The following is a 24,432-nucleotide window of genomic DNA, read 5'->3' as shown; positions in this document are numbered from 1 at the left end:
AAGCCAGTCAAGAGAGTATCTACTCTGTTCTTTGTATACCAAGAAGAGGTATCTGGAAGAAAATGAATTTCTGCTTACCATCTCTCTTGGGTCCTCTGGCACTCAAGGGTATATGTCGGCAACGCAGCTGACATAGATTAGTGTACAGCCCTTGGTCTGAAAACAGCACTAGGCTCACTGGCTCAGGAGCCAATCATCTTTGTCTCCTTGGAACCAAGATCTCACCACCTGAACTGTACTCCCCCACCATGAATCTACAAAGGGCCAACAGAGCTCTGCTAGGCCCAGAAATCTTGCCTTTTCCATCTCCAGGATGGAGCCCTCTTCCTCACCCCTTCTAAAACCATCATGCTTTGGAAGAATCACACATAGATTCTCAGGGAGAACATAGGTTGTCCAGTTGGCTTTGGATGGCCCTGCCACAATATGAATCATTTTTTATAATAGTCCAGGAAACTTGGAAATCCTACTTGCATTGTGGTCCCTTAAGAAGGGTAACCTCTAAGTAGAGTTAAAATAGGTTGACATTAGGGGCAGGAAAGAAGATTTGTATTTCCTGTTGATCATGCTGAAAGGGACTGGCACCACTCTATAGCTACTGAAAATCCCGAACATGAAGGAAGCCATCCCTGGTCATTGTCATCGTGGGAGAGAAGACTGTTCTGTGAACAGGGGCTTGAGGAAAGCCCATGGAAAATACTGTATGAAAATCATGCAGCAACAGAAATATCAGCCAGTTAGATGAGAGTTTTGTCTATGTGAAACCAAACTGGAACCAATTCAGTTGAATTGGTTTCATGGTAAATTTAGTGATTCGAACATTTTCCCTGGTGTCAGTTTAGAAGCCACGTAGGACTCTGAGTTCAGTGAAAGGTAATGAGTTTCCCGTTTCTTCTGTGGCTATCCCACAGTCAAGTAATGAACAAAGGCAGATTTCATTTTGGATTGGTGATAAGAGCAAATTGAATTAAATTAAAAATCACACCAAATCCCCTTTGACTCTTGCTTTTAATTTTCCTCCTTTCCTGCTGCATTTTACTCTTAAGTGGCAGAGGCCGCAGCTGTTCTCCCACGCTGGGCTATTTGGCTTATTCTAGTTTTATCTTTCCTCCCACTCACTGGGTCCTGCGCATGAGTCTGAGTATTGGCGGCCATAGGAGCCGCGCTTCTTGCTCATCTGTCTCCTTGTCTGGCTGTCAGGGCAGCAGAGCAATGACCTTGACTCCCCAGCAGTCCAGGTCTGCAGACCAAGCCTCTCTCAGGGCTCTCTCCACTCTGTCTACCCCCTGGCCTCCTCTACCGCCTTCTTCTGCATGTGGAAGCGTGGCTTTGTTTTTCTGAAATGGGTTTTCATACACTGATGGTCCTTTCCCCTGGAATCGAGAATGACATTGAAAACCCTCCTTCTATAGCTGTTTCCTCATCTCACTCTCTGTTCAGCGGCTGAACTCTTGGACCTGTGCTAGTTTCTCATGTGGCGTGGAGACATGAATTTCCACATGGTGGAATAACCGATTCTAAAGACGGCCTCATGGAGAAAATGCATAGATCATCAACATTAGTGGTATCACAGCCCAAAGTATTAGAGGCACCCAAGATTTGACGGCCCCTGCCTGACCACAAAGACAATTCCAGCTAGAGGCAAATTTTAAAAAATATGTCTCAGTGAGTTCTCTTCAAGTATTCTCTCCCCACAATAGAAGTCTAGTGACTTCCTTCTCTTACCAGGCAAGGGACAGAATTCCTCAGTCAGTGGCCATGGAACTGGGCCCTCTTCAGATCAGATAATCCCAACACTCCACTGCCTTCTGTCTAGAACCATCGGTTCCAAGTATAGCATGAACAGAAAGAATAAATCTATGATGTCAGATCATTGCGGGACATTTTCTTCAATGGACTAACACAATAGGTCGAAGAGCGATGTTCACAAAAAATAAGAATAAAAAAAGAATTTAAAAAATAAGAATAAACGACTCCCACCGCCCCCTTCCTAATTTGCTTTAAAAATGGGTGTAGGGGAAAAAAATGGTCTGTCTCAATCCAAGAATATAATAACACTGCCTCTCTTTCCTTGTTTTAGGGAATGCTGTCGATTTTTTGGAGACAATGGCTTGACTTTGAAGGTGTTTTTTACCAAGGCAGCACCCTTTGGTGTTCTTTGGACACTCACAAACTACCTGTACTTACATGCAATAAAGAAAGTAAACACTACGGATGTCTCCGTGTTGTTCTGCTGCAACAAAGCTTTTGTGTTCTTGCTCTCATGGATCGTTCTCAGGGACAGGTTCATGGGAGTGAGGGTAAGTTCCTTATTATCTGTCTTCCTCCCTCACTCGGTCATGTCAACCAAAACCTGCCCATTGGCTTGCTTAGCTCCATGTGCTACATCATAAGCCTAAACTGCTGACCACTGTCCTGCCGATTTGCAGCAGAAAAGGAGCCCAGGTCTCGGTGTGCCTTGCAGACTTTCTTGCTTGCAAACCATACTCGACAAGCATTCATTAAAGCACCTTTCATTTCAAGCATTTCAACAAGCATTCCCTAAAGTGTGTGCCCATCGGGGACCCAGCCTGGGAATGGCAGTGTTCTCCCCTCTCTGCGTGCATTCCCCTTCTCTCCCGAGGGCAGTCGTGCCCTGCCGCCCCGAGGTCTCTGCTAACCTTGTCCCTCTTTGCTTAGGATGCATCTGAAAGCCGGGGATCCTTCCGCACCCACGTGGACGGGTGGTCTAGGTGGGCCCTCTGTGTGGACCGTGTGTACAAAGCCAAAGTGGGCCAGAGACACTTAGGCTAAGTCCAGATGGTGGATGGGCAGTTTCCTTTCCTTCACACCCCAGGCGAAGGGAGAGTAAGATTCTGTCCTCGAATTACCTCCTGTTGTCAGAACCGAGACTCACCAAATCCCATTAAAATCTAGTCAAACATAGCTAGTCAAATGTCTAGTCAAGTGTGAAATATGATGGTGTGACATATACAGGGACTCACCCGGAATAAAAGGAATGAGGTGGCAGTTCAAGTTACTGTAGCTTCTGTTTGTCTCCCTCTGGTGGCCAAGAGCTGCTACTGCCCCATCACCCCCTTGCCGGCAAACAAGGATACAGGAGGATTTGGATTTGGCCTTGAAGCTAGTTCTTTTGTGGGGGGGAGGGGGGCCGAGTAGGGGAGCATCACTAACTCCTTCCTGCACCTTCAGACCCTGTGGGCCAGCCAGGCAGCCGAGAGCCCTTTCGATGGGCAGTCCCATTCCCTTGAACCGCACTTGCACCCAGCAGGGGGCAGAATCCCAGGCCCTCTCTACTTGTGTCCTTTGCTCATTGTCCTGAGAACAATGACATCACCCTGGTGGAGGATTCACACCCACCTAGTTACTCAAACAGCAGCGGGGACATGAGTCAATTGCTGAAGAGTATTTTTGGCTTGCAGTAGGGGGAAAATTTGTTTTGAGGCTTAGAGTTAATTTTGGAATAAAAACTCACTCCCTATGCTCACCACCCAGAAAAGCTTGCAGCAGATAAATGATCTAACGCATCCCCACAAGAAATGCAGGTACTTCCAGCAGTAATCTGCCTAACAGCCTGCCTGGCAGGACTCTGAAGACTCAGATGTCCTGGGTCCCATTGTAACTATTTGGGTGGAAAAGCCCAAGGGAATTCATGAAACTTTTTGGCATGATTCTGATGTCCAAAGCAAATTCCAAAGGAGATCCTGTTCATTGGGAAGAGAAATTTCAAGGTGAAGTCTGGCTCTAAGCAGGACTTTTTTTTTTTTTTCCCTGAGGTTAAGAGAAGAAGTTGGAAAATACTTGAAACCCTCCTAGACTCGGAGAGAACGGCATGGCACACCCAGATCTTTTCTTTGTTTCTCTTCATGGCTAAGAGGGTTGTCTCCCGGGATATCCCAGAACTGTGATCCAGTCTAGCCATCCGGCCGCTTGGCCACTTTGGTCTGTGCTGACCGCTGTATACCGAACAAACTCTTGTGTTGAAGCCGTCACTAGGCCGGCCCTGAAATGAAGGTCAAAGAGGCTGGTGTTGGTGATGGAATTGTGTAACCTGGAAAGTACTGTGCGGTTGTGGGTCTCTCTAACAATCATCACTCCTCTGAGAAGCATGTGACCTGCCATCCGAAAGCTTCCCGCTCCAGGACATGGCGGATTCCCCTGTTCTCCCCTTTAAGAGTTCAGAGAGCTAGAATCCGGGAGACCCCCTCAGGGGTCGGAGCGATGGGAAATTTCCCCTTGAGAACAGACTGACACGTAGATCCCAGATACTATCTAACTGGTGCAAGAGTTCTCTTAGGCTTCTCTCCGACTGCTACGTTAGCTGGCACAAAATTCCCAAAGATCAAAGGGAATTGACACTATTTCCCTTCCCGGAGGGCCAAGCGTACGTGTCTGGGAGTCACACAGACAGAAAGAAGGTGAAGGAGCATCAGCATTGTTTGTGGGAACAGACTACACAGTGCACCTGTGTTTATTAAGACCATGACTCAAATCACAAGGGATGTGGTTCCTGCAAAACCAACTGGTCCAGGTCCTGTGGACTGACCAAGAAGCAGCAAACATCTTCTCAGGCCAGAGAGATCCCAGCCACTTAGGGCATCAGAGGTTACCATCGAAATGAGCCCACTTTGGCCCCTTTCTATGTGCTCCCCAGCTGTCCAGACTCGGGCTTTTGGACCCAACAGGGAGGTGCACTAGTCTAGAGTCAAGTGACCAGGGTTTGGATCTGGATTCCACTCTTAAAAGCTGTTGGGCCTAATGTCTTTGAGCCTCTGTTACCTCATTTTAAGATAGATGAGTTCTCATTTTAGAGAACAGTTGTGAGAATAAAACCAGATGGTGTATGCCAGCCACATCAAACCTGGTAACTGTTCTCTTTCTCGGTGTTCTTATTTCTGTTGTTCCTTCTCAGTTGAAGGGGTTGGTTGGATCAGCCCAGTTCTTTTGGTCACCGTGTCAGAAGCTGATGAACGTCAAAGGAGACAGTTTTGTGTAGCAAAAGCAACAAAAGAATGAGAGCAAGTCGAACTCTGGGGGCAGGAAGTACAGCCTTTACTACAGCCAAAGGCCACCCAGCTGTGTGAGCAGCTGGAGAGTGACAGGGCGGTCCGGGTGAGACCCTCCCCTGCCCACACCACACACACGGCTCAGGAGAAACAGAAGATGGGACCCTCTGCTTGCCGAGCAGCTAATCATAACTGCCCACAATAGTCAGGGACAGACGCAGAAGCAAGAAGACATGCTGAGAGATCATTCCCTCGAGCCCCAGCAGCACATTCCTGGGGATCCTGTGCCTTTTTCAAGGCCAGTTCCCATCTTGGGTTCTAGCTGGTGTTTTCAATAATTACAGCGCTGTCAGCGTCTCACGAGGGGCCGTCCCTGGATGTGACTGCCTTGGGAGACTGTCCCCTGCCACCTGAGCACAGCACAGGGGAGGACCCAGAGCCTGGGGGAGCACTGGAGGGCTCACAGCTAGCCCCTTCCCATGCCCTGAAATCAGAAGGGTCCACCGGATGGTCCCCACCACATTCTAATAGTCTGAGTGGATAAGAGCAGCCAGGAGCTGGGGGGAACGTATATCTACAGTTTGTCCATTGCTCAGAATTGCCCCAGACTATACACACCCACAGTGCAGCCCACAGGCCGGTTCGGTGGAGGACACGCAGCCCGTCCCGCTTCGAGCGGAGCGGAGAGCTTGTCTGAGAGGGGCTCAGACCGTGCTGTGCCCTCCTCTCTCATTCCTCCTTGATGCTCAAGGGGTTTGCCTCCTTCCCCTCAGCCTGACAGCGGAGAGCGAGCAGTGGGGCCATGGGGGATGCAGGGAGGAGCCCGGGGGCCTGGCAGACTACCTCACCTAGGAGGTGAGGCCACCAGTAGGAGGGTAACTGGCAACATACGCTGACCCTGGTCTCTCCTGCGCCTACACTTCCTCCCCCTCCAGCTAACTCCCCCCTCTCCCCGCCCCAGCCGAAGTCCAGATGGCAGCTCTCACCCTTCTCGGTGCTAGGGCCACTGTTTCCCATTAGTCTGAAGCCCCGAGTCCCTGTTTTTGGACGGGTCAATGGGATACGTGGAGGGCGTGTTGGAAGGTGGGAGAAAGGAGAGGCAGGGAGAAGTTCAGTTGTCTACTTTCCTTTATTTTCTCCTCAAACTCAGCGCGCTCCCCCAGGGACACCCTGATGTAGAAGATGGGGGCCGTGTGAAACCACAGCACAGGCACCCCTGGCCTTCCTGGAAAGTACATCGTAGTGCAGGGAATAGGCAGCAAACGTTCCCAAGTGCAAACCAGAACCCCAGGTACGTTATGATATAAATGTAAAGTACACATGTCGTTTTTAAAGATAGAACTGGGGGCTTGAAAGGAATGTCAGGCTTGAGGAAGGACTTCCAGGCTCTGCCCCCCAAACCCACAGCTTCAGCTCCGCTCTGCCGTCGGGGGCATTCAGAGTGAGCTTTGCTCCAGCACTTTGGGTGGGCCCCAGGCTCAGGGCCGGGGGTCCCAGCAGGGCTGCTGGTGCCAGGAGACTGGGTGCCCCACGATATGCACCAGGCTGATCCTGGGACCTGTGGTGGGGACTCCCAAGAGGAGAACTGGAGGTGGGAGCTGGGGAACCACAGTCCCTGGTGCCACCTGTCACAATGACCTCTGGGGGCCTGGGCTCCTCAAGTATGGCCTGGAGGGCTCTACATCTTCCCGTCCAGCCCCTTCCCTCAGCTCTTCTGCACAGCACAGCCCGGGGGGAGCTCGCAGCCCTTTATCATTGAATCAGTAGAGAAGACAGACGAAGAGGCTGGAGACCAGCCTTGTAAGTCTTCAGAAGAAAATCAACCCTTGGGCTCCTTCATTTCCTTGAAATTTCAGCCCCAAGTACGGAAAGACTCAAGCACCTTTGGAGACGCACCAAATCATCTGAAATTCAGCTATCTTCTTCCCTTCCTCTTTTTTCTAGTTATTTCTCTCCCTGTGGACCTTGGATGCCTAGCGAGGTTGACCTCTTCCAAGCAGCTTCTTTGCATTCTCTGTGTCGCTTGGGCCAGAAGCCACCTCTTTCCCAGCCTGCCTTGTCGCTTGCCCCTTTCTTCTCCTGAAGGGAAGAAAAAGTTGCTTATTGTCTTACTTTCTCTGTTTCTTTCTCTTCGTGAACAATTGTACACTGTACAGGTAGCGTCTGAATAGGAAACACGCTCAGTGTGTGATGCAGAATGAGGCCTTTGGCTAACAGTGAGCTACTAAACCAGAAAGGACAAGCAGACAATCAGTTGCCTGGCACGGTTCTAGTAAATGGCCATCACCTGCTCTCTCCAGAGCCTCTGTGTAGTTATGTGGGCAGATTTAGCATTACAGGAAAATATTGCACGAGGAATATTCTAGAAGTATGTAACTCACACTGCATGAGACTCAGCCACATTATCTTTCACTAATTGGAAAATGTTATGGTTAAGCCACAAAGGAAACCTCAATTCAAATCTCAGAGTATAGTTGGCAGTGGCGTATTCTTGTGAATCCTACTTTTCTTTCTTATGTAGATCAACACTGACTTTATAATCAGACAGACTTGGAATTTTGCATCCCCGCTCAGCCACACACCAGCCCTGTGACTTTGGGCAAGTTACATGACCTCTCTGGGCCAAAGTTTTCACGTTTACAAAATTAAATGGATGATAGTATCTACCTCATTTGAGGATCAAGTGAGTAAATACATAGAAAACACTTCACCTGTGACCACTTAGTAAACGGTGGCTCCTTGAGATTGTTCTAGGTAGCTGAGGTCAGTTTTGAATGATCCATTAGGAGGGATAAAGCTCTCAGTGAATCCACTAGAGGAAACACATTTGTTCTGCCTGCAGCACCCCCAGCCGCACTTCGCACCAGTGACATTTGCGTAACTCCGGGACCCCCTCAGCGACATTTACGTAGCCCCTACTTACTTTCTGCACTGATGCATTTCTCCCTTGTGAAATTTCTCCCGAGTAGTGAATCTCCTGTGAAATCGGACAGTTTTACTTTGCACGACGGCAGGAATATGTACTTGTCCCTGGGGCGTCCATTCAACAAGAGAAGTCTGTGTCCGGACAATCACAGGACTGAGGGCGGCCATGGGGGGAGGGCCCCGCCACAGCTAGCAAAGGCACGGCAGCCCCAGGGTTAGGACACTGGAGCCCTCTGGCCCATGGCACTTGCTCTTTCAGAAGCCCCTACTGCCGGCGTGGTCAGTGGAGCCCAGACCTGCGCCCTCTGCGGAGACACAGAGCACCCAAGAGCAAGAGCACGTGACGTGCTTTCGGAAGGTCGGGCAGGAGCTGGGGTCACATCCACAGGTGGTCTGCCAAACCTCGTCACGGCCGGGTCCCCTGCTGTTGGCAAGCAGCACAGGGACAGGCCGCCTCGTGATGCTCCCTGCCGCTAACTGTTCCAGGTGGTTCCGTCACGCTAAGCCTTACTAAGCAAGTACAGATGTGTCATTTGTTCTTCAGGGAACTGGGAAGGAGACGCCACTATTCCCTCGCCTGAGACCTCTCAAGAGCATTCCTACCCCACTGGCCCTCGGCGGCCGTCAGACTCCCCGCCACCACCCTCAGCCCCGGTTTCTCCCTTCTGTGCAGATCGTGGCCGCCATCCTCGCCATTGCTGGGATCGTGATGATGACCTACGCCGATGGCTTCCACAGCCACTCTGTCATCGGCATAGCGCTGGTGGTGGGCTCTGCATCCATGTCTGCCCTCTACAAGGTAAGTGCGGGGAGCGAGCTCGCCAAGGGAACAGCAGGCCCCGGCGCGGCCAGCCCGTTACCTCTGCAGAATCTCTGAGGGCACCTGTGCTTTGAGACGAGCAGCTGCTTTCAGTGTGCAGACAGACTTGCAGGGATGAGGCGTGCACCCGCTCTTGGCTTTGGCTCTCTAGACCTTTCCATCGAGGGCCATCTCTCTGCAGCGCTGGGGCTAAAATAGGTGAAACAGTGGACGGGCAGCATCAGCTGACTTCACTGGTTGGCAAGGACTGGAGAAGGACCGGGGCCCCTGGGGGGCTGGCTCACTGTCTGGGGGGCTGACTTCCCACCAGCTTTGACATGAAGATTTAAGTATCTGGTGTCACCTTGTCACTGAAATCTTTCATCGCGTGTTTTCTGCAGCTACCGGTCCTCAGCATGAATCCATATGCATTTTAAGCATTGCCCGTAGGCTGAGTCATTAAAAGCCCAACTCCTGTGATACGGGGATTATAACATATTTTTGACAAAATGTGGGGAAGCCCTCGAAAGCATGTCCCAACTGCAGGGCTGGATGAAGCCATGTTTGACCCCCACCCTCTGCCCCCCCCCAACCCCATCACGACTCCTGGCTACACTCCCTCCTCCTTCCCTTGCTTCCTCTCTCCTCCTTTTACCTCCATAGTGAACACTGCAGATCTTCTCTGGCCTCCGATCTTCTCTGGCCTCCGAGTTGGGAAGCTGACCTGGAGAATTCAATGAGGAATGAGGGTTTAGCTTTGAGACTTATGGCCCTTCGTGGATCCAGAGAGTAGGACAGAAGAAAATTAAGTCCAGTAGGGAGTTAGAAGAAAAGGCACTTTTTCCCCCAGCTCTGTGTGTAACACATTTTTTGGTTTTGGAATGAGAAATGACTGTACCTTCCCATCCTTCATTGCCTCCCTGCCCTCACTGCCCACAGAGAGGCACGGGGCCCATCTGTGTGCTCTGGGACACATGTCCCCAAGAGGAGGCAATGGCTCCACACCACTCTGAGACTTGAAAGCCACTATTCAAATGCAGAAAATGGGACCAGGCCACAGGCCGCTGGACTCCATTAGCTGCGTGCTAATGGGAAGCAGAGCGCCTATGGAAATGCAATCCACAAGGAACACAAATAATTCTGATTCCGACTCCCCTTTCCCATCTCCTCCACTGCCTGATCTTTATCCAGAGGGGCCAGTGGATGGAAGGCTGAAAGCAATTTATTTCTCTTTTCATGCTTCGTGCACACATGCCCAGAAATACCTGAAAGATTTGTGAAGTGGCTGAAGAAGGAAGAGGCAGACAAAGTAGGCGGCACAACAATGCAGAGAGAGACTCAAGCTGGACTCAGATCCGGTCCCTGGTTGTGGGTAGTTCACTGGACCGCGGGGGCGGCTGCCTCTGTCAGCCCGGCTTCCCGGCCACTCCAGGCGCATCTGTCGTGCTCCTTCTGGGCCTCACACACCTGAAATATGTACAAACAAGAACAGGTGCAAGAAATCAAAGGGGGCTGCCTTCCACTAAACCCCACGCCGTTTCTGGAACAGGGTGCGTGGGATGGAGCAGAGATGAGCTCTGAGTGTTATAATCCCTCTACCTCCAGTTTATAGAACATGTCTTCGCAGCCAAAGCCCTTTGTACTGGGGGCAGGCTATGTGGTACGGAGGCAGGGATCCCCAAGAGGGATGTGTCCGCGTGGCAGCTAGCTCTAATTTCTGTGGCTTCCCCATCTTCGGACGCTCTGAAGCTGGGACGTGGTGTCATGAATACAACACAGACAAATCAAGCCTAGGTGAAAAGCCGTGACTCCCAGAGATGCCCTCTCTGAGGCCAGAGATCCGCAGCTCTCCATGGCGCACTACTGGCATTGAAATGTTTATACAGGCGCGTGTGGGGCAGACCCCACCACCCTTTCCCTGAAGGCTTAGTGGGGTCGGATTTGCCTGTCACCTGGCTGCGGTCCTGCGCCCGGGCCCAGCCTCAGGCAGGTGCACCCACTGGCCCTGTGGCGAGGCTTCACCCACCCTCCTCTGCTTTCTCCGGCAGGTTCTGTTCAAGCTCCTCCTGGGCAGTGCTAAGTTCGGAGAAGCCGCCTTATTTTTGTCCATTTTGGGTGTGTTTAACATCCTCTTCATCACCTGTATTCCCGTCATCCTCTACTTTACCAAAGTGGAATACTGGAGCTCTTTCGATGACATTCCATGGGGAAACCTTTGTGGATTTTCAGTCCTCTTATTGAGTAAGTGGCGATTCCCCCTGTCAGAATCCCTGTCAGAATCCCCGTCAGAAGTGACGACTAATGAGCAGGACCCGGGCAGCTCCAGGGGCATCTAGAAACCCGTGTCCTAAAGAAGAGAAGCATTCTGTTGTTACCCTTCAGTTGCCGGTGCTTTTCAACACTGTGGTGCCTCTCCAAGTGAAGCCTTTGTAATGACGACACTGGATTCTAGTTCCAGAATCGCAGGCATGGCAGGTCACTGCCGCTCCGAGGAGTAATGACGGAACATTCCTTACAGGCCCGGGGGGGAGCTGGTCAGTTAATGCACGCAGAGTTCTTAGAACGTGGTCTGATGTGAGTCGGCGTCCGCTGCGTTTTCTCAGTTATCATTGCAATGACTGTCATCACCACCTTTACTTGATTGAAGGCTGGTCCTAGGCAGGAAAGTAGCCAAGCAGGGGCCTCACCCAGTTTCTCTCTTTTTTTAAGATTTTATTTATTCATTTGACAGAGAGAGAGGCAGCCAGCAAGAGAGGGGGAACACAAGCAGGGGGAGTGGGAGAGGAAGAAGCAGGCTCCCAGCAGAGGAGCCCCATGCAGGGCTTGATCCCAGGACTCCGGGATCACTCCCTGAGCCGAAGGCAGATGCTTAACGACTGAGCCACCCAGGCACCCCTCTCAGCCAGTTTCCATCTTAAAATGCATAACCCAAAGCACCTGTCTGTGCTCATCCCAGACTCACTGCTGGCAACGGAGAAAAGCGAAGTTCGTAGGATGAGTCGGATGGTCCCAGTCCTGTTTTCCAGGGCCTTCACACTGATGACCTTTTTTGAATTTCTTTGCTCTTCTTCAAAGCTCGGGGAAGGGAGGAAAGCTGATTGATCAGAATATGTGTCCCTAATCCCCACTCAGGCTCACCCAGTCAGAGAAAAGGGCAGGAGTAATTCCTGCGACCCCAGCCTCACCAGGGGAGCTGGGGTGGGCCAGACCAGAGAGGGGGCCAAGTCCAGGGCCAGTAACGAATAATACCCTTCTTCCGTTCTTTATTTCAGCATTCAATATTGTATTAAATTTTGGAATTGCTGTTACGTATCCCACTCTGATGTCTGTTGGAATCGTCCTCAGTGTACCTGTGAACGCAGGTAAGCTTGTATGGCTTCCTCTATCTGCTTGTAAACACACACACACACCCCCCCACACACACACTCACACTCCCAAACACATGCACTCACATGCAGTCTTGCTGTGCCAGCTATGGAAAGCATGTTTGCCCTTCTGTGTGGAAAGAAAGCACTTGGGTAGAATGTTGGCACGTGTTACCGATACGGTGTTTCTCCAGAATGCACCGGTTTTCACTGACCACGCCAAGGCACAGACGGTCTCAAGCCATCTCAGTTCCAACTGGTGTGGGAACTACAGATGAATCTCATTCATCTTAGTAAAAAGTATGGAAAATTATGTAGCAGGCAAAAAATTCAGTTTTGTACGTGACTTTCTGGGGGAGAAAGTGTGCTCCGGCATGCCAGGTGTGGGGTAGTGCTTGCAAACTGAGGAAGCACAAACATTATTCTCCACCTCCCAGAAGATTGAGAGCCCTTCAGCCAGTGACTTGGGACCTTGCTTTGCTTTCTGCCTGGGGACTCCCTGCGCACACACTTGGCAGCTCTTTCAAAAACCTATCATCGCCGGCCCCTCACCTCCTTCCTTTTCCTGGCTCATTCTGGTGACCGTTTTGGATTTTCTTCCCCGAGCTCCCTCCTTACACCTGACGTCCCCGTCTAACCTGTTCTTCGCCAAGGAAGGGTTTGTAAATCAGTTCTCTCCATCGCACTCACCCCCTTGGCCCGGGCACAGCCCCCTCCCCCAAAGCCATATGCAGAAGCCTCCTACCCACAGGCCATTAGAGGATTCACCCCCAGGGAAGGGCAAGCCTTCATCTTGTTCACGTGGCATCAGTTGGCAAAACAGCTCTCAGCTCCCTAAGCCTTTTCCTGTGATTTGGTTCTTCACGCCTCCTGTCCCATGTGTTCTGCGCATGCCTCGCCCTGGCCCCAGACTCTTCTCGGGGAACCTCAGGGCAGCATGGGCAAAAGGGCCCGGCTGGGGCATCCTGGCACTGCGCTCAGACCAGCGGCAGCCCTGCCCGCCCCGGGGATGGTGCTCCTCGCTCGTTGCCCTCGCTCGACATTTCCCAAGGCTGGAAGACCCGGAGCTCCTGGAGAGCTGGTAAGAAGTGGTCCAACCTGTCAGGCTCCAGACGCTGCCGCCTTTGGAAAAATAACTACCGACTTACCCCCACGCCTCACTGCGTCTTTATAGTCGCCGCGATCCTGCTGCGAGCCGGCCTCTGGCGGGCAGCTCCTGGACGGAGGCTCACGTCTAGCATGGCCAGGCGTCTGAGACTTAACCAGAATCCCTTCTTACAACTCACCTGCAACATAAGAGGTGTAATCGGGTGTCAAAGGAAGGACGCACGTTCAGTTCGCAGCTGGAGGAGAGAAGCTGGGGGTCCACCATCACCTGAGTACCAGCGCAGAGCGCTTGGCTGGCTTTCCCGCTCGCCCTGACGTTTGTCTCTGGAGCTGCTCATGTGTCCTGCTAATCGACAACCCCCATGTGCTGAATGTACCGAATGTTCTGTCATTATTAAAAATTCAAGGATTTCTGAATTACACTGAGATGAAAGAGGCACTTTATTTGTTTTTATATCTCTAAGGATATTCTCTTTTTAATTATTGCTTATTTTGTATTTTTTTAGTTTTATTTAAGTTCAAGTTAGTTAACATATAGTGTATTATTGGGGTGGAATTTAGTAATTCACCAGTTGCATGTAACACCAGTGCTCATTCCATCAAGCGCCCTCCTTAATGCCCAACCCCCACTTACCCCCTTACCCCGTCCCTTCAGCCCCCTCCCCTCCAGCCACCCTCAGTTTGTTCCCTAGAGTTGAGAGTCTCTTATGGTTTGCCTCCCTCTCTGTTTTTATCTTATTTCATTTTTCCTTCCCTTCCTCTACGTTCATCTGTTTTGTTTCTTGAATTCCACATATGAGTGAAATTATGTGATATTTGTCTTTCTTTGCCTGACTTATTTAAAAGAGGCACTTTAATTCCACAAAAGGGCTACAAACACATTTTTTTTCAGGTTTAACTTTCATCCCTTTCTCTTTCTCTGCCCACCCTGTAGACAAGGTGAGGGGGAGGGGGAGGTAGGGGAGGGGAAGGTAGAGGATGGTGAGGAAGGACAGGGCCAGGCTGCATCCTGGGGAGCAGGAGGAGGCCCGCACGTGGAGAGCTGGAGGACAGCTGGCCAGCGAGGCGGTGTTCAAAGGCTGCACGCTCTAACGCAGCAAACCCTCTCTCACAAAACGATATAAAAGAAAAGGAGTTGGTGCCTCTTGTGCAGAGGGCAGGCTCCAAATTTGCTTTGTCTGGCTTAACAAGAGAACAAGGAAATAAAAAAAAAAAAAGGAAGGAAGGAAGACAGAAAGAAAGGAAGAAAGAAAGAAAGACAAAAACCTTAATATCGTAGACCTTTAATAAACTTTAATACTTAGTGATGACCCAGGTGGCTTTGGAGCCTCGTGCTAATGATGCCCTGGGGAGGAACAAGAATTTACATTTATTATCTTCTAGAAACCAGTTTGAGTTTGGTCTTCAAACCATATATATGCATATATTGGGAAATAATGCTTTTAAATTATAAAATATCATTGTAGAAGACACGAAAAGTACCAAAATGTAAAGAGAGCAATCACGCGTTCAGTGTCCTGCCACCCAGGGGTGGCCAAAATTAAACTTTGGGACGATGTGTGTGTATTTATTTATCTCCGACTGCCTATTTGCTTTGTCTCTCATGCAAATCAATATCTGAACTAAGGTGCCAGGTCAGTTTGGGGAAGTGAAACAGAAGCACCAGACTTCACCCCAGGGAGGTGTTATAAAATTAAGAGGCAGCCCCTGCCCTCCAGGAACAAAGCCACACCGAGGAGGATTCTGCGGTCAAGGAAGACCTCTGCTCCGCCGCCGCACAAGAGGACATCTCGGGCCCCGCCCTGCGCCCGGGCCTGGCTCCCCTCTGAGTAACCCGACTTCTCTCTTGTCTTGGGCAGTGGTTGATCACTACACCAGTAAGATAGTCTTCAACGGGGTCCGGGTCATCGCCATCATCATCATCGGCCTGGGCTTCCTCCTCCTGCTCTTGCCCGAGGAGTGGGACGTCTGGTTGATCAAGCTGCTCACCCGCCTCAAAGTGAGGAAGAAGGAGGAGACGGCAGAGGGCGGTGCAGACCTGGGCTCGGGACCTCAGAGCAAGAACAGAAGAGCCCGCCCTTCCTTCGCGCGCTGACCTCGGCCTTCCAGAACTCTGCGGTCTGCGGCGAACGCTCACGCTCGTGTTAGGGACTTGGAGGTCTGTTCCTGACAGGGGACCCTCAGTTTGGTAAGGTGTGTACATACCTGTACAGTTCCGGTATTCTGCGGTAAGTTATACGGTATTTATTGGCATGTCCAATTTGCTTGCACTTTTTCCACATCAGACCTTTCACCTAAGGGTACCAATTCCAAAGGAAAGAGAAAAGAAGAGCCTCTGGGCCCTTTCGAAATGAATGTAAAGCCAGTTAAAATTATCCTTGCATAGATTGTTCGGGATGGCAAGAGGCAGGGCAAGTGTTCTGAATCTTAGCCACTGCAAATTACATTGCACACTGTGATTATTTTTCAGCTATGGTAGGTCATATTTTGTTTTATACCAGAGCTGTACTCTTAATTTTAAGGGATTTTGATGAACCAAAAGACGACTGTAAGTTACTTTGGGTGGATGGAGGGATGGAGGGATGGACGTGAAGAGGTGAAACAGAAAAGCAAAAATGGACTTCTTAAGCCGCGGGCTGTGGCTAACCTGGGGGTGGCAGGTGGAGGTGGACAGGCCCCCGGCTGGGTGGCAGAGAGGGAAGGAGGAGTCCGAGCCCCAGCTGGCCTGCTCTCACCTGAGTGGGTAAGATCGTGCAAGAGAAATTACAGTGCCTTCTACAGAATTTTTGTCCTTACCTACGTGAAGCGAGGTGACATTATAAGTCACTGGCGCCGTCTTATAATTTAGATGTACAAATCTTTAGAAACAAAACTATCTGTGTATGTGTACGTGTACAAAAACGGCAAGCTGATGACCAGTGTAAGGGAACGTGGGTAGCAGTGTGCAACGCACATATAAGGTAGACGACACGGGAGGTGAATTTCTGGTTGCTTTTAGTCCATGACCAAGATCGAAAAATTATCTACCGAATCTGTAAACCTTTTTATGAAACTTTTAAAGCACCAGGCTGTTTACTTACACAATTTAGGTCTGCCAGAAAATTCTATCTGTGATAGATCTGTCGAGAGGGACGCGGGGGTTAGAGTTTACTATTTTTGAAGTTTACATTGTTACATACGAAATGGAAACTTTATTTTGAAATGTTGTCATAACCCAATGGTGCATTCTGTAACCATGGAGTCTTTCGTTTCGTAGGGGGAAGGGGCATTCATGACCTGAACTTTTTAGCAAATTATTCTTCTCAGTTTCCATTACCTGTTTGGCCAAACAGATTAATAAACTATTTAAAAAAGAAGCATTCTGCGCTGTGTTGGTGGCCACTTTGTTGCATCCCCACTGGAACCCTTCCTTCCTCACCCTCACCCTTTGCTCCCAGCAGGTCCCACCCTCCCGCACCATCAAGGCAGGAAAACAAACCCACCCAACCACCTCAGCGGAAGGAAATTCTTACTGTAACAGCAGAGTTGACCATCACCAAAGCAAAATGCAAAACAGTCAGCCAGGGCCTCATTAAAGAGTCTTTGAGTCAGCATCTCCCTCCCTTCCTCCTCTCCTTTGCCCCCTCTCCTTTCCCTCCAGGTGCCTGCCCCCCACTCAGCTCTGGGTGTCGCTGCTCTCTCTCGTTTTTCTGCATGGACTGGTTCCTCAGTGAGGCTTGCACTGGCCCCTCCTAGGTGCCTCCAGGTGGCACGTGGACATGGTCTTCCAGCTCCCCTCCCACCCCTCCCTTCTCCCTGCGTGTCCTGACCTAGTTCTAGCTCTGGAGAGAATTTGGTGTACCAGCTTCAGGAGCACACACATTTCTGTGCCAGGCAGCTGCAGCCCGGGGCTGTGGGGTCCAGTGTCTCTCATTCTGCAGCTGCAAATGGCAGGTGCTCTAAGGGGGGGGGGGCAGTGAGCAGAGAAGAGATGGTGAGGACGCCTCATCCTTCCAGGCACACCTAGTACAACTACACACCATGGGTTGTTTGCTTGCTCCATGGGGTCAGAACCAGGGAGCTGAGCTGTCCAAAGCAGAGAGCTCCCTGCCTGATGTGTCCAGTGTGTGCTGTGAGGGGGATCCCCTCAACCCCCTTAGCAGAGCCTGGATGAGTCAGCTCCATGAGTCTGTGTTCCAGACCCCTCCCGTTTCCTCAGAGGGCCAAACAAACATTTCCTATGCAAAGCCATGACATGAAAACACTGGGAAACCCAGCACCAGAGAAGATACACCTCATTCTGCCATTTGGCATAAAAGACTATGAAGACCCATAAGCATCGGAAGCAGGGGCTCAAAGGGATATTTTGTACACTCTGATCACGGCAGCCTTATTCACAAGAGCCAAGGGGTGGAAGCCATCCAAGTGTCCATCAACGGCTGATGAGATAAACCAAGTGTACACACAGTGGGATAGTATTCAGCCTTAAAAAAAAAAAAAAAAGAAGGGAATTCTGACCCATGCTACCACATGGATGAATCATGAAGACATAATGCTGAATGAAATAAGTCACAAAAGGACAAATACAGGATTCCACTTATATGAGGTACCCAGACTCGTCAAATTCGTGGAGACAGAAAGTATAATGGTGGTTGCTAGAAGCTGGGAATGAAGAGTTACCATTCAGTGGGGACAGAGTTTCAATTTTGTAAAATAAAGATATTCTGGAAGGCGGGTGGTGGTGATGGTTGCCCAACAATGTGAATGCATTTAATGCCACAGAACTGTACACTTAAAAATGCTTATATGGTAAATTTGATGTATATTTTATCATTAAAAAAAAACTCTGAAGGGTAAGGTATGTGAAATAAAAAGGTCAAAACTCTCAGGAACTGGTAATGCTCCTTTCAGGAATAAGGTTGGGGAGATTTGAGAGGTTTCTTTCCAGAAAAGATACAAACCACAACCTCCCATCCCCACCCCAAGCAGCTTTCAAGGACTGGGATGAGCTGCGGCCAACCCAGAAGGGATCTATGAAGAGAACATCCCAGAAAAGAGTGCCTCCCTGGGGAACCATGGGGTGACTTTGGGAAACAGCCTCCATCCCCGCTCTGTCTGGGGAATCGTCTGCCCTCTAGAGGCCAGTCTGGGAGCAATGAAAGGATTCTATTTTCATTCCTTTTGAGGAGTAAGAGTGAAGACAGAAGGTACAAAGAGGTTAAGGGGCCTCTGCTGCTGATCAAGGTGCCCAAGACTCTCAGAGCCTTCAGTCCTACCTTCTCTGTCAGAGTTTGGTCATGCGGAGCCAGAGGACGCCCGGCAACCCGCTGCCTGGCCACAGCCACCAGAGCTGTCTCTAGGAACTCATTCCTGCTCACATCTGCCGTGCAGATGCTCAGGATAAAGAGACTCAGGAGAGAAGAAACTGTTGCCAGAGACCTCCCCCACCCCGACCCTGGAGAACAGGTGTGTTTCCAAATCTAGCCAAGGATGCGGAATAGGGAGTTTGGCATATTCAATTTTGAAAGTAAATGGTTTGTTCTAAAATTGGAATTGGTGGTGCTTGCACAATTCTGTTAATATTTTAAAATTCAATGAATCGTATACTTTAAATGGAGAATTTCATGGCGTGTGGATTACAGCTCAATAAAGTGGTTTGAAAAATACATGGTAAAAATAGATGATCGATAGATAGATGGATAAATAGATAGATGATAGATAGATAAATGGTTGCCCCCACACAAAATGCATTGAAATTCCTTTGCCAAAACCTTACAAGCAGAGAGGACGTTTCCTGGGTCTTTGGCTTGTTTCTGGCTGCTCAACATGTGATCCCTATTTCAAACAGCTTGTTCCATTGTTTCAGAAGCTGAAAGGAACAGATGCTCCATCTTGGACCCACCACAGTCCAGGGGAGGGAGGGACGGCTGAACTGCTCTTGGCCGGCAGGATGCCATCTCCCAGGACTTTGGCTCTGGAGCAAGGCACGCCAGACCCTGGAGGACCGCGTCGACCAGCTGTCACCGGGCTCCCTGCTGCAGCCCCAGCCTCCTCCCAGTGTGGAGATCAGTGGTTGCTGCCCGTTTCCAAACAGATTCAACTCACACTCCCACAGATCCCTCCCATGCAGCTGGGCTTGTGATGGCCCAGCAGGACTCTTCAGTCAACCTCTTTAAAGAATGAATAGGAATGATTTATAAGAAATGTGTCAAAGATCTATAAAGAGGATGTTCTTCACAATGCTTCAAACATATTTTTAAAGAAATTTTGAACAATGATATTTTCCCTTACCTATTTTTTCGTATATTTAGCACGGTCAAATTCTCAAGAAAACCCTTTCCTTTTTTTTTTTTTTTTAGGTAATCTCTGTACCCAACAGGAGTCTTGAACATATGACCCTGAGATCAAGAGTTGCATGCTGCACTGACTGAACCAGCCAGGCGCCCCCCAAAAAAACCTTTTTTTGAGTTAAAATACTGGTAAACATCAGCCGAGGTCCATCTTCTCTAATTATAAAAAAATGAGTTACTAAAATCCTAGGACATGAGATTTCAAGTCGTTACAATGTAATGCGTTGTGAAGTTTAGCTCAGAACAAAAAACGGTAAAAATTTTTTTCTCTTATTGAAAAAAGAGTATGTTTCCCGGGGAAGTTTGGGGATACGCATAAAGCCTCAAGCCAGCAATAATGCAATACTACTGTAGTCGTGGTAAGAGCCTCAGTAACCGTAAGAGCGGGAGCCCGAGATGGAGGAGAGTGGCCCCAGCGGGAATCCCAACGCTGGGGAGGCTCCCTCAGAAGGGCTTGGGGGAACTCCCAGGCGCTTTCTCTCTGAGAGTGACCGGAGGATATAAGAAGCTAAGTGTACCTACTTAGCTTTTGACTTGTCTTTGTATCTCCACAGAAAAGCTCCCTAAAGAAGAGGTTCTTCGCCATAAGGAAAAAATCAGAGGAACTTAAAAACCTGCAGAAGGACATTCCAGGAATCCCCAATGTTTACTCCTCATTAGAAATAGAAGAGCACCTGGCCAGCTAATCTCTTCAATTCCTTAAGGATCTACTGAATGCTAATGATGTGGTTAATCTCAGAGGCTGGGGGGAGCTACAGTTAACCCAGGGGCTTGTAGGACCCTGTTGATGCCCACAGTATATGGAGCAGCAGTACCTCTGAGGGGAGAGGGGGCATTGTGGGACACCAGGTGCCCTCGGACATGTGCCTGGTGAGTAGCCCAAACTCATTCATGTCCAAAACCTACTCCTGGTCGCCAGAGGGCTCTCCCTCGAGCAGCGACTCTGGGACCCAGACCCCTGCCCTGTGGCTCTTCATCTTCAACGTGCAATTTCAAGATGGCGATGCTCGTTGACAGGCCAGAGAGGAGAGTCCTGGAAGGAGCTCGTCTCACTTCCTGCTGGAAGTTCAGGAAATGAGTTAGTTTGGTGGACCTGCTGGCTGGTCTCTGCCCACCAAGAAGGGGGAAATTGGGGTATAAAGAAAGAAAAGCTAGTGGCATATCACTATGGTGCTCCTTTTTTTCTAAGATTTTTTATTTATTTGAGTGAGAGAGCACGAGTGAGGCGACCAAGGGCAGAGGGAGAAGCAGACTCCCCACTGAGCGGGGAGCCTGATGCGGGGTTCAATCCCGGGACCCCAAGATCATGACCTGAACCAAAGGCAGACACTTCACCGACTGAGCCACCCAGGCGCCCCTATGGTGTTCTTTTTTCAATTTACACCTCTTTATCAGGAAGTAGAGTTTGTTTTTTTTAATCCCCTGACCAATCTTCTCTTGCATCTGCATTTGTGAGAACTGTAAACTCGATTAGATGTACCTACTCGGCGTTCCCTCACTCTCCCCGTTCCCTGATTGCATCCCCACTGAATTTGTGGAACACCTTCTTTTATAATCTGGGGTGTGTAGAGCAGGCAGCCCGTGGGGATGCTGGTAGTACAGCCCTTGTCTAGGATTTCGCAAATATCTGTGCCTTGTGGGTAGCCCTGCTGATGGCATTGCACCAGATGGTCCCTGTGTGGGTGTGGGGGTGTGTGTGCACATGCACTTGCTACATTCACTATGGGCTCTCGATCAGTACCTCTTTCCAGCAGTTAGGCTACTTCCGTTTGTTAAAAAATTTTGTTTAAATAAGTCATCCACAAAAAACTAATCACTGCATAAAAATCATAATTGTATAAATGATACCATTAGGGCTGGATATTGACTCATCCAGCAACTACTGCCCAGTGACCACCTATGGAAATCCAAAGCTTAATTTTTTTAAATCACATCTTACCATTAGCACCTATTTAAAGTCCAAAGCCCATTTAGACATTTAACCGTCCCCAGATCCGGCTCACCCGAGGACATTATTGCATCAAAAGCGTTTACAGGTTACTTTTGGATTTCTAGACTATTCTGGACTTCCCCTAAATTCTAGGTTTTATCTGTTGCAGAGCATTTGGCTTGGTGTTTCTAAGAACTTAGCAAATAACCCGTGTTCTGCTCTATTTTATCCTACAGGAAAATGCTATTCGAATTTTAGATGCCGAAAGGTAGCTTAAAAAAAAATATGTGATCAAGACTTCCGAGCACAGGATGAATTCAAAGATTCTGAAGGCAGAGACAGTAAGAAGGATATCTGCTCCTTCAATGTCAAGTGCTACGATCAATCAAAATACATAAAATGCTATGAAACTCTGGTCCCCAGGGTTGTCAGGGACAGGTTTGTGAAAGCAACTTACAATCTGCAGAATGTTCTATGGCTCTAATAAGTAATTATCAAGGGACTTGCCCAAGACCATGTGGCTGGGAGAGGCAGAGCGGACTGCCTTCATCGACCCCTTGAGATTACTACTTATGCTGGATAGAGTTTGGGGACGTAAGTGCTTAAGATAGACAGCTAGGTAAACACAGGTGAGGCACAGACTTAAGCGGTGCGTGAAGTGTGTATGTCCCTTAATATCTGTGGCAAAAGATAAGGCTGCAGAGTCAGGTAGAGCCCAAATCATGAATAATACCTTAGCAGACTAATATAGACTAAGTTCTGGCTAGAAGGAACTTATGCCGAACATCCCACAGAGCAAGTGTCCCTTCTTCACGAAGCACCACGATGGAACTCCAGGGCGGGGCAGGCAGCAGACCTCTATCTGCACAGCTTACAAAGAGCAAGAGCAGGGGCGATTTCACACTGTCAGAACAGGTGGACGCAGGCTGGCCCTAGAATCCCACCTGGGACTGCACACGGGCGCCAACGCTCAGAAAATTAGCTAATGGAGCTGAGAACGGGCTGCTTTCAATACAGCAATGCGACCCGATCAATCCAGCAAGCAACAGCACAAACAGCAAAGAATCAATAGGGAGGGCACTTCAGTGTCCTGGCCAAGGTCTGGCAGAGAGGGTGCAGTGTGGATTTCTGATGAAAAGCAATCAGGCAGAAAAGTCAAGACTAAAAATAGAAACTCTTTTAACTTTTATGGGAACTCAGAAGTGTATGCTATATGGATGATTTTATTAACATTAGTAGAATTAATAATAGATGTTTGCAGGAAACACTACATATTTCCAAACAGCTCAACCATAGGGAATCCCAATGCTCTTAGGCTGTTGCCAGGCTGTTTTATACTTCACTTATGAGAAATCCGTTCTCGAAATTTTGTATATATGAATGAGCACGTTAAGGACTCTGTATATATCCACCCTTTCCTCTATCCTGGTCTGTTACTCATACAGGAATCTGGGAAGTGTTTTAAGCATTTAAAACTAAGAACTAGAAATTAAAATCCTTCATCATCTATGATGTTTTGCTACAGTGGATTACTTTTGAGCTTCTACTAATTAAATTCGGTACACAATAGAGTTCCAGTTTATAGCCCCAATAAGAAATAGCTGCCATTTCTACTATCCAGTCTCTACCGAGCCTCTGTGCAGCTCCCTGAGTGGGGGAGTGGAAAAGATTCTTTAGATCTGGAAAACCCTGATGGAGAGTAACTATCTTGAGGCATAGCACACCCGCTCCAGCCTTTTTGAAATTCACAATCAGTATCTGGAACGAGCTCTCCATTGAGCTTGCAGAGCCCATTTGTTTAACCAGAATAGGTTTCAATGACCAGCCATGAAGTCACTTAGTAAGCCCCTGAAAGAATGGGACATAAGGGAACTAGCCTTTTTCTTTAATCAGATATTGCCACAACAATGCTGCATTAACAATCCGCCTTGCACACAGTGGCCTATAACAGGCAAGGGTTTGCTCGTGCTCCCCGATCTGCAGGTGTCTGCACTTTGGCTGACTTCGATTGGCAACCGGCTGGTGGCGGGGCTCAGTGACTTGGGATGCTCAGGTCTGTTCCATGTAGGTAGCTGCCCTTGTTCTTTGTGGTTTGGGTTTTATGGTCTTGACTGAGCATTTTATATGATTCCATTTTCTCTCCTTTCTTAGTATATCAGCTATCCTTATTTTAAAACTTTTTTTAGTGATTGCCCTAGAGTTTGCAATATACATTTGCAACTAATCCAAATACTTCCAAATTACACTACTCTATGTTGTGTGTGATGTGAGTATATTATAATAATAAAATAATCCAAATTCTTCCCCCATCCCTTGCATCATTGCTGTCATTCATGTCCTTTACATATAAGCAGACATAAGCGCAGACACATATATAAACATATATACATAAGCATATATAATCAAATACATTGTTGCTGTTATTATTTTGAGCAAACTGTTATCTGCTAGATCAATTAGGAAGAAGACAAATCAAAGTTTTTATTTTATCTTCACTTATTCCTTTTTCCATGGTCTTCCTTTCTTTATGTAGATCTAAGTTTCTGCCCTCTTTTATTTTCCCTCCTTCAATTTTTATTTATTTCTCCATTTTTGAGGGATAATTCTGTGGGATACAGAATTCCAGATTGGTGGCAGTTTTTTCCCTCAACACTTCAGATGTTTTACACCTTCCCTTGTTTGCGTGGTTTTGAGAAGATGGATGTAATTCTTATCTCTGTTTCTCTAAAGGTAAGGTCATCTTCCTCTGGTTTCCTTCAGGATTTTTTTCTTCATCTTTGATTTTCTACAGTTCAGAAATGGTACTCCCAGGTATAGTTTTTATTTGTTCATTCTGTTGCGCTTTGTTGTTCTCTGAGCTTCCCGGATCTGTGGTTTGATGTCTGGCATTAATTTGAGGGAAATTCTCAGTCAATTTTCCAAATATTCCTTCCGTTCCTTTCTTTCTTTTGGTGTTCCCGTTATGGATATG

The 24,432-nt window shown here is 48.7% G+C and overlaps 1 protein-coding gene and 1 long non-coding RNA gene across 5 annotated transcripts in view; one reads left to right on the top strand and one right to left on the bottom strand.

The window, feature by feature from the left end:
• The window catches only part of SLC35F3 (solute carrier family 35 member F3), a 408,994-nt gene extending 392,153 nt beyond the window's left edge, over positions 1–16,841 (top strand). For 2 of the 4 annotated variants that reach the window (XM_034662503.1, XM_019809578.2), the window contains 4 exons: positions 2,081–2,300; positions 8,605–8,730; positions 10,779–10,971; positions 12,003–13,630. In XM_034662503.1, coding sequence (XP_034518394.1) covers positions 2,081–2,300; positions 8,605–8,730; positions 10,779–10,971; positions 12,003–12,373 — 910 coding nt within the window. In that variant the 3' untranslated portion in view covers positions 12,374–13,630. Of the gene's footprint in view, positions 1–2,080; positions 2,301–8,604; positions 8,731–10,778; positions 10,972–12,002; positions 13,631–15,061 lie in introns of those variants that run through there. The other 2 variants (XM_034662504.1, XM_002928873.4) reach the window with 2 other exon arrangements.
• LOC109491183 lies at positions 8,809–10,032 on the bottom strand. The gene is made up of 3 exons (XR_002144514.1): positions 9,996–10,032; positions 9,386–9,454; positions 8,809–8,940 (listed from the first exon to the last, which is right to left on the bottom strand). It is a non-coding gene; the product is annotated as an uncharacterized LOC109491183 (long non-coding RNA).
• Positions 16,842–24,432: the final 7,591 nt, after the last annotated feature.

The sequence above is a fragment of the Ailuropoda melanoleuca genome, chromosome 6 (genome assembly GCF_002007445.2).
Source record: "Ailuropoda melanoleuca isolate Jingjing chromosome 6, ASM200744v2, whole genome shotgun sequence".
Taxonomy (NCBI): Eukaryota; Metazoa; Chordata; class Mammalia; order Carnivora; family Ursidae; genus Ailuropoda; species Ailuropoda melanoleuca.
Note: the sequence above shows the minus strand (reverse complement) of the source record. Positions and strands in the feature narration are given on the sequence as shown.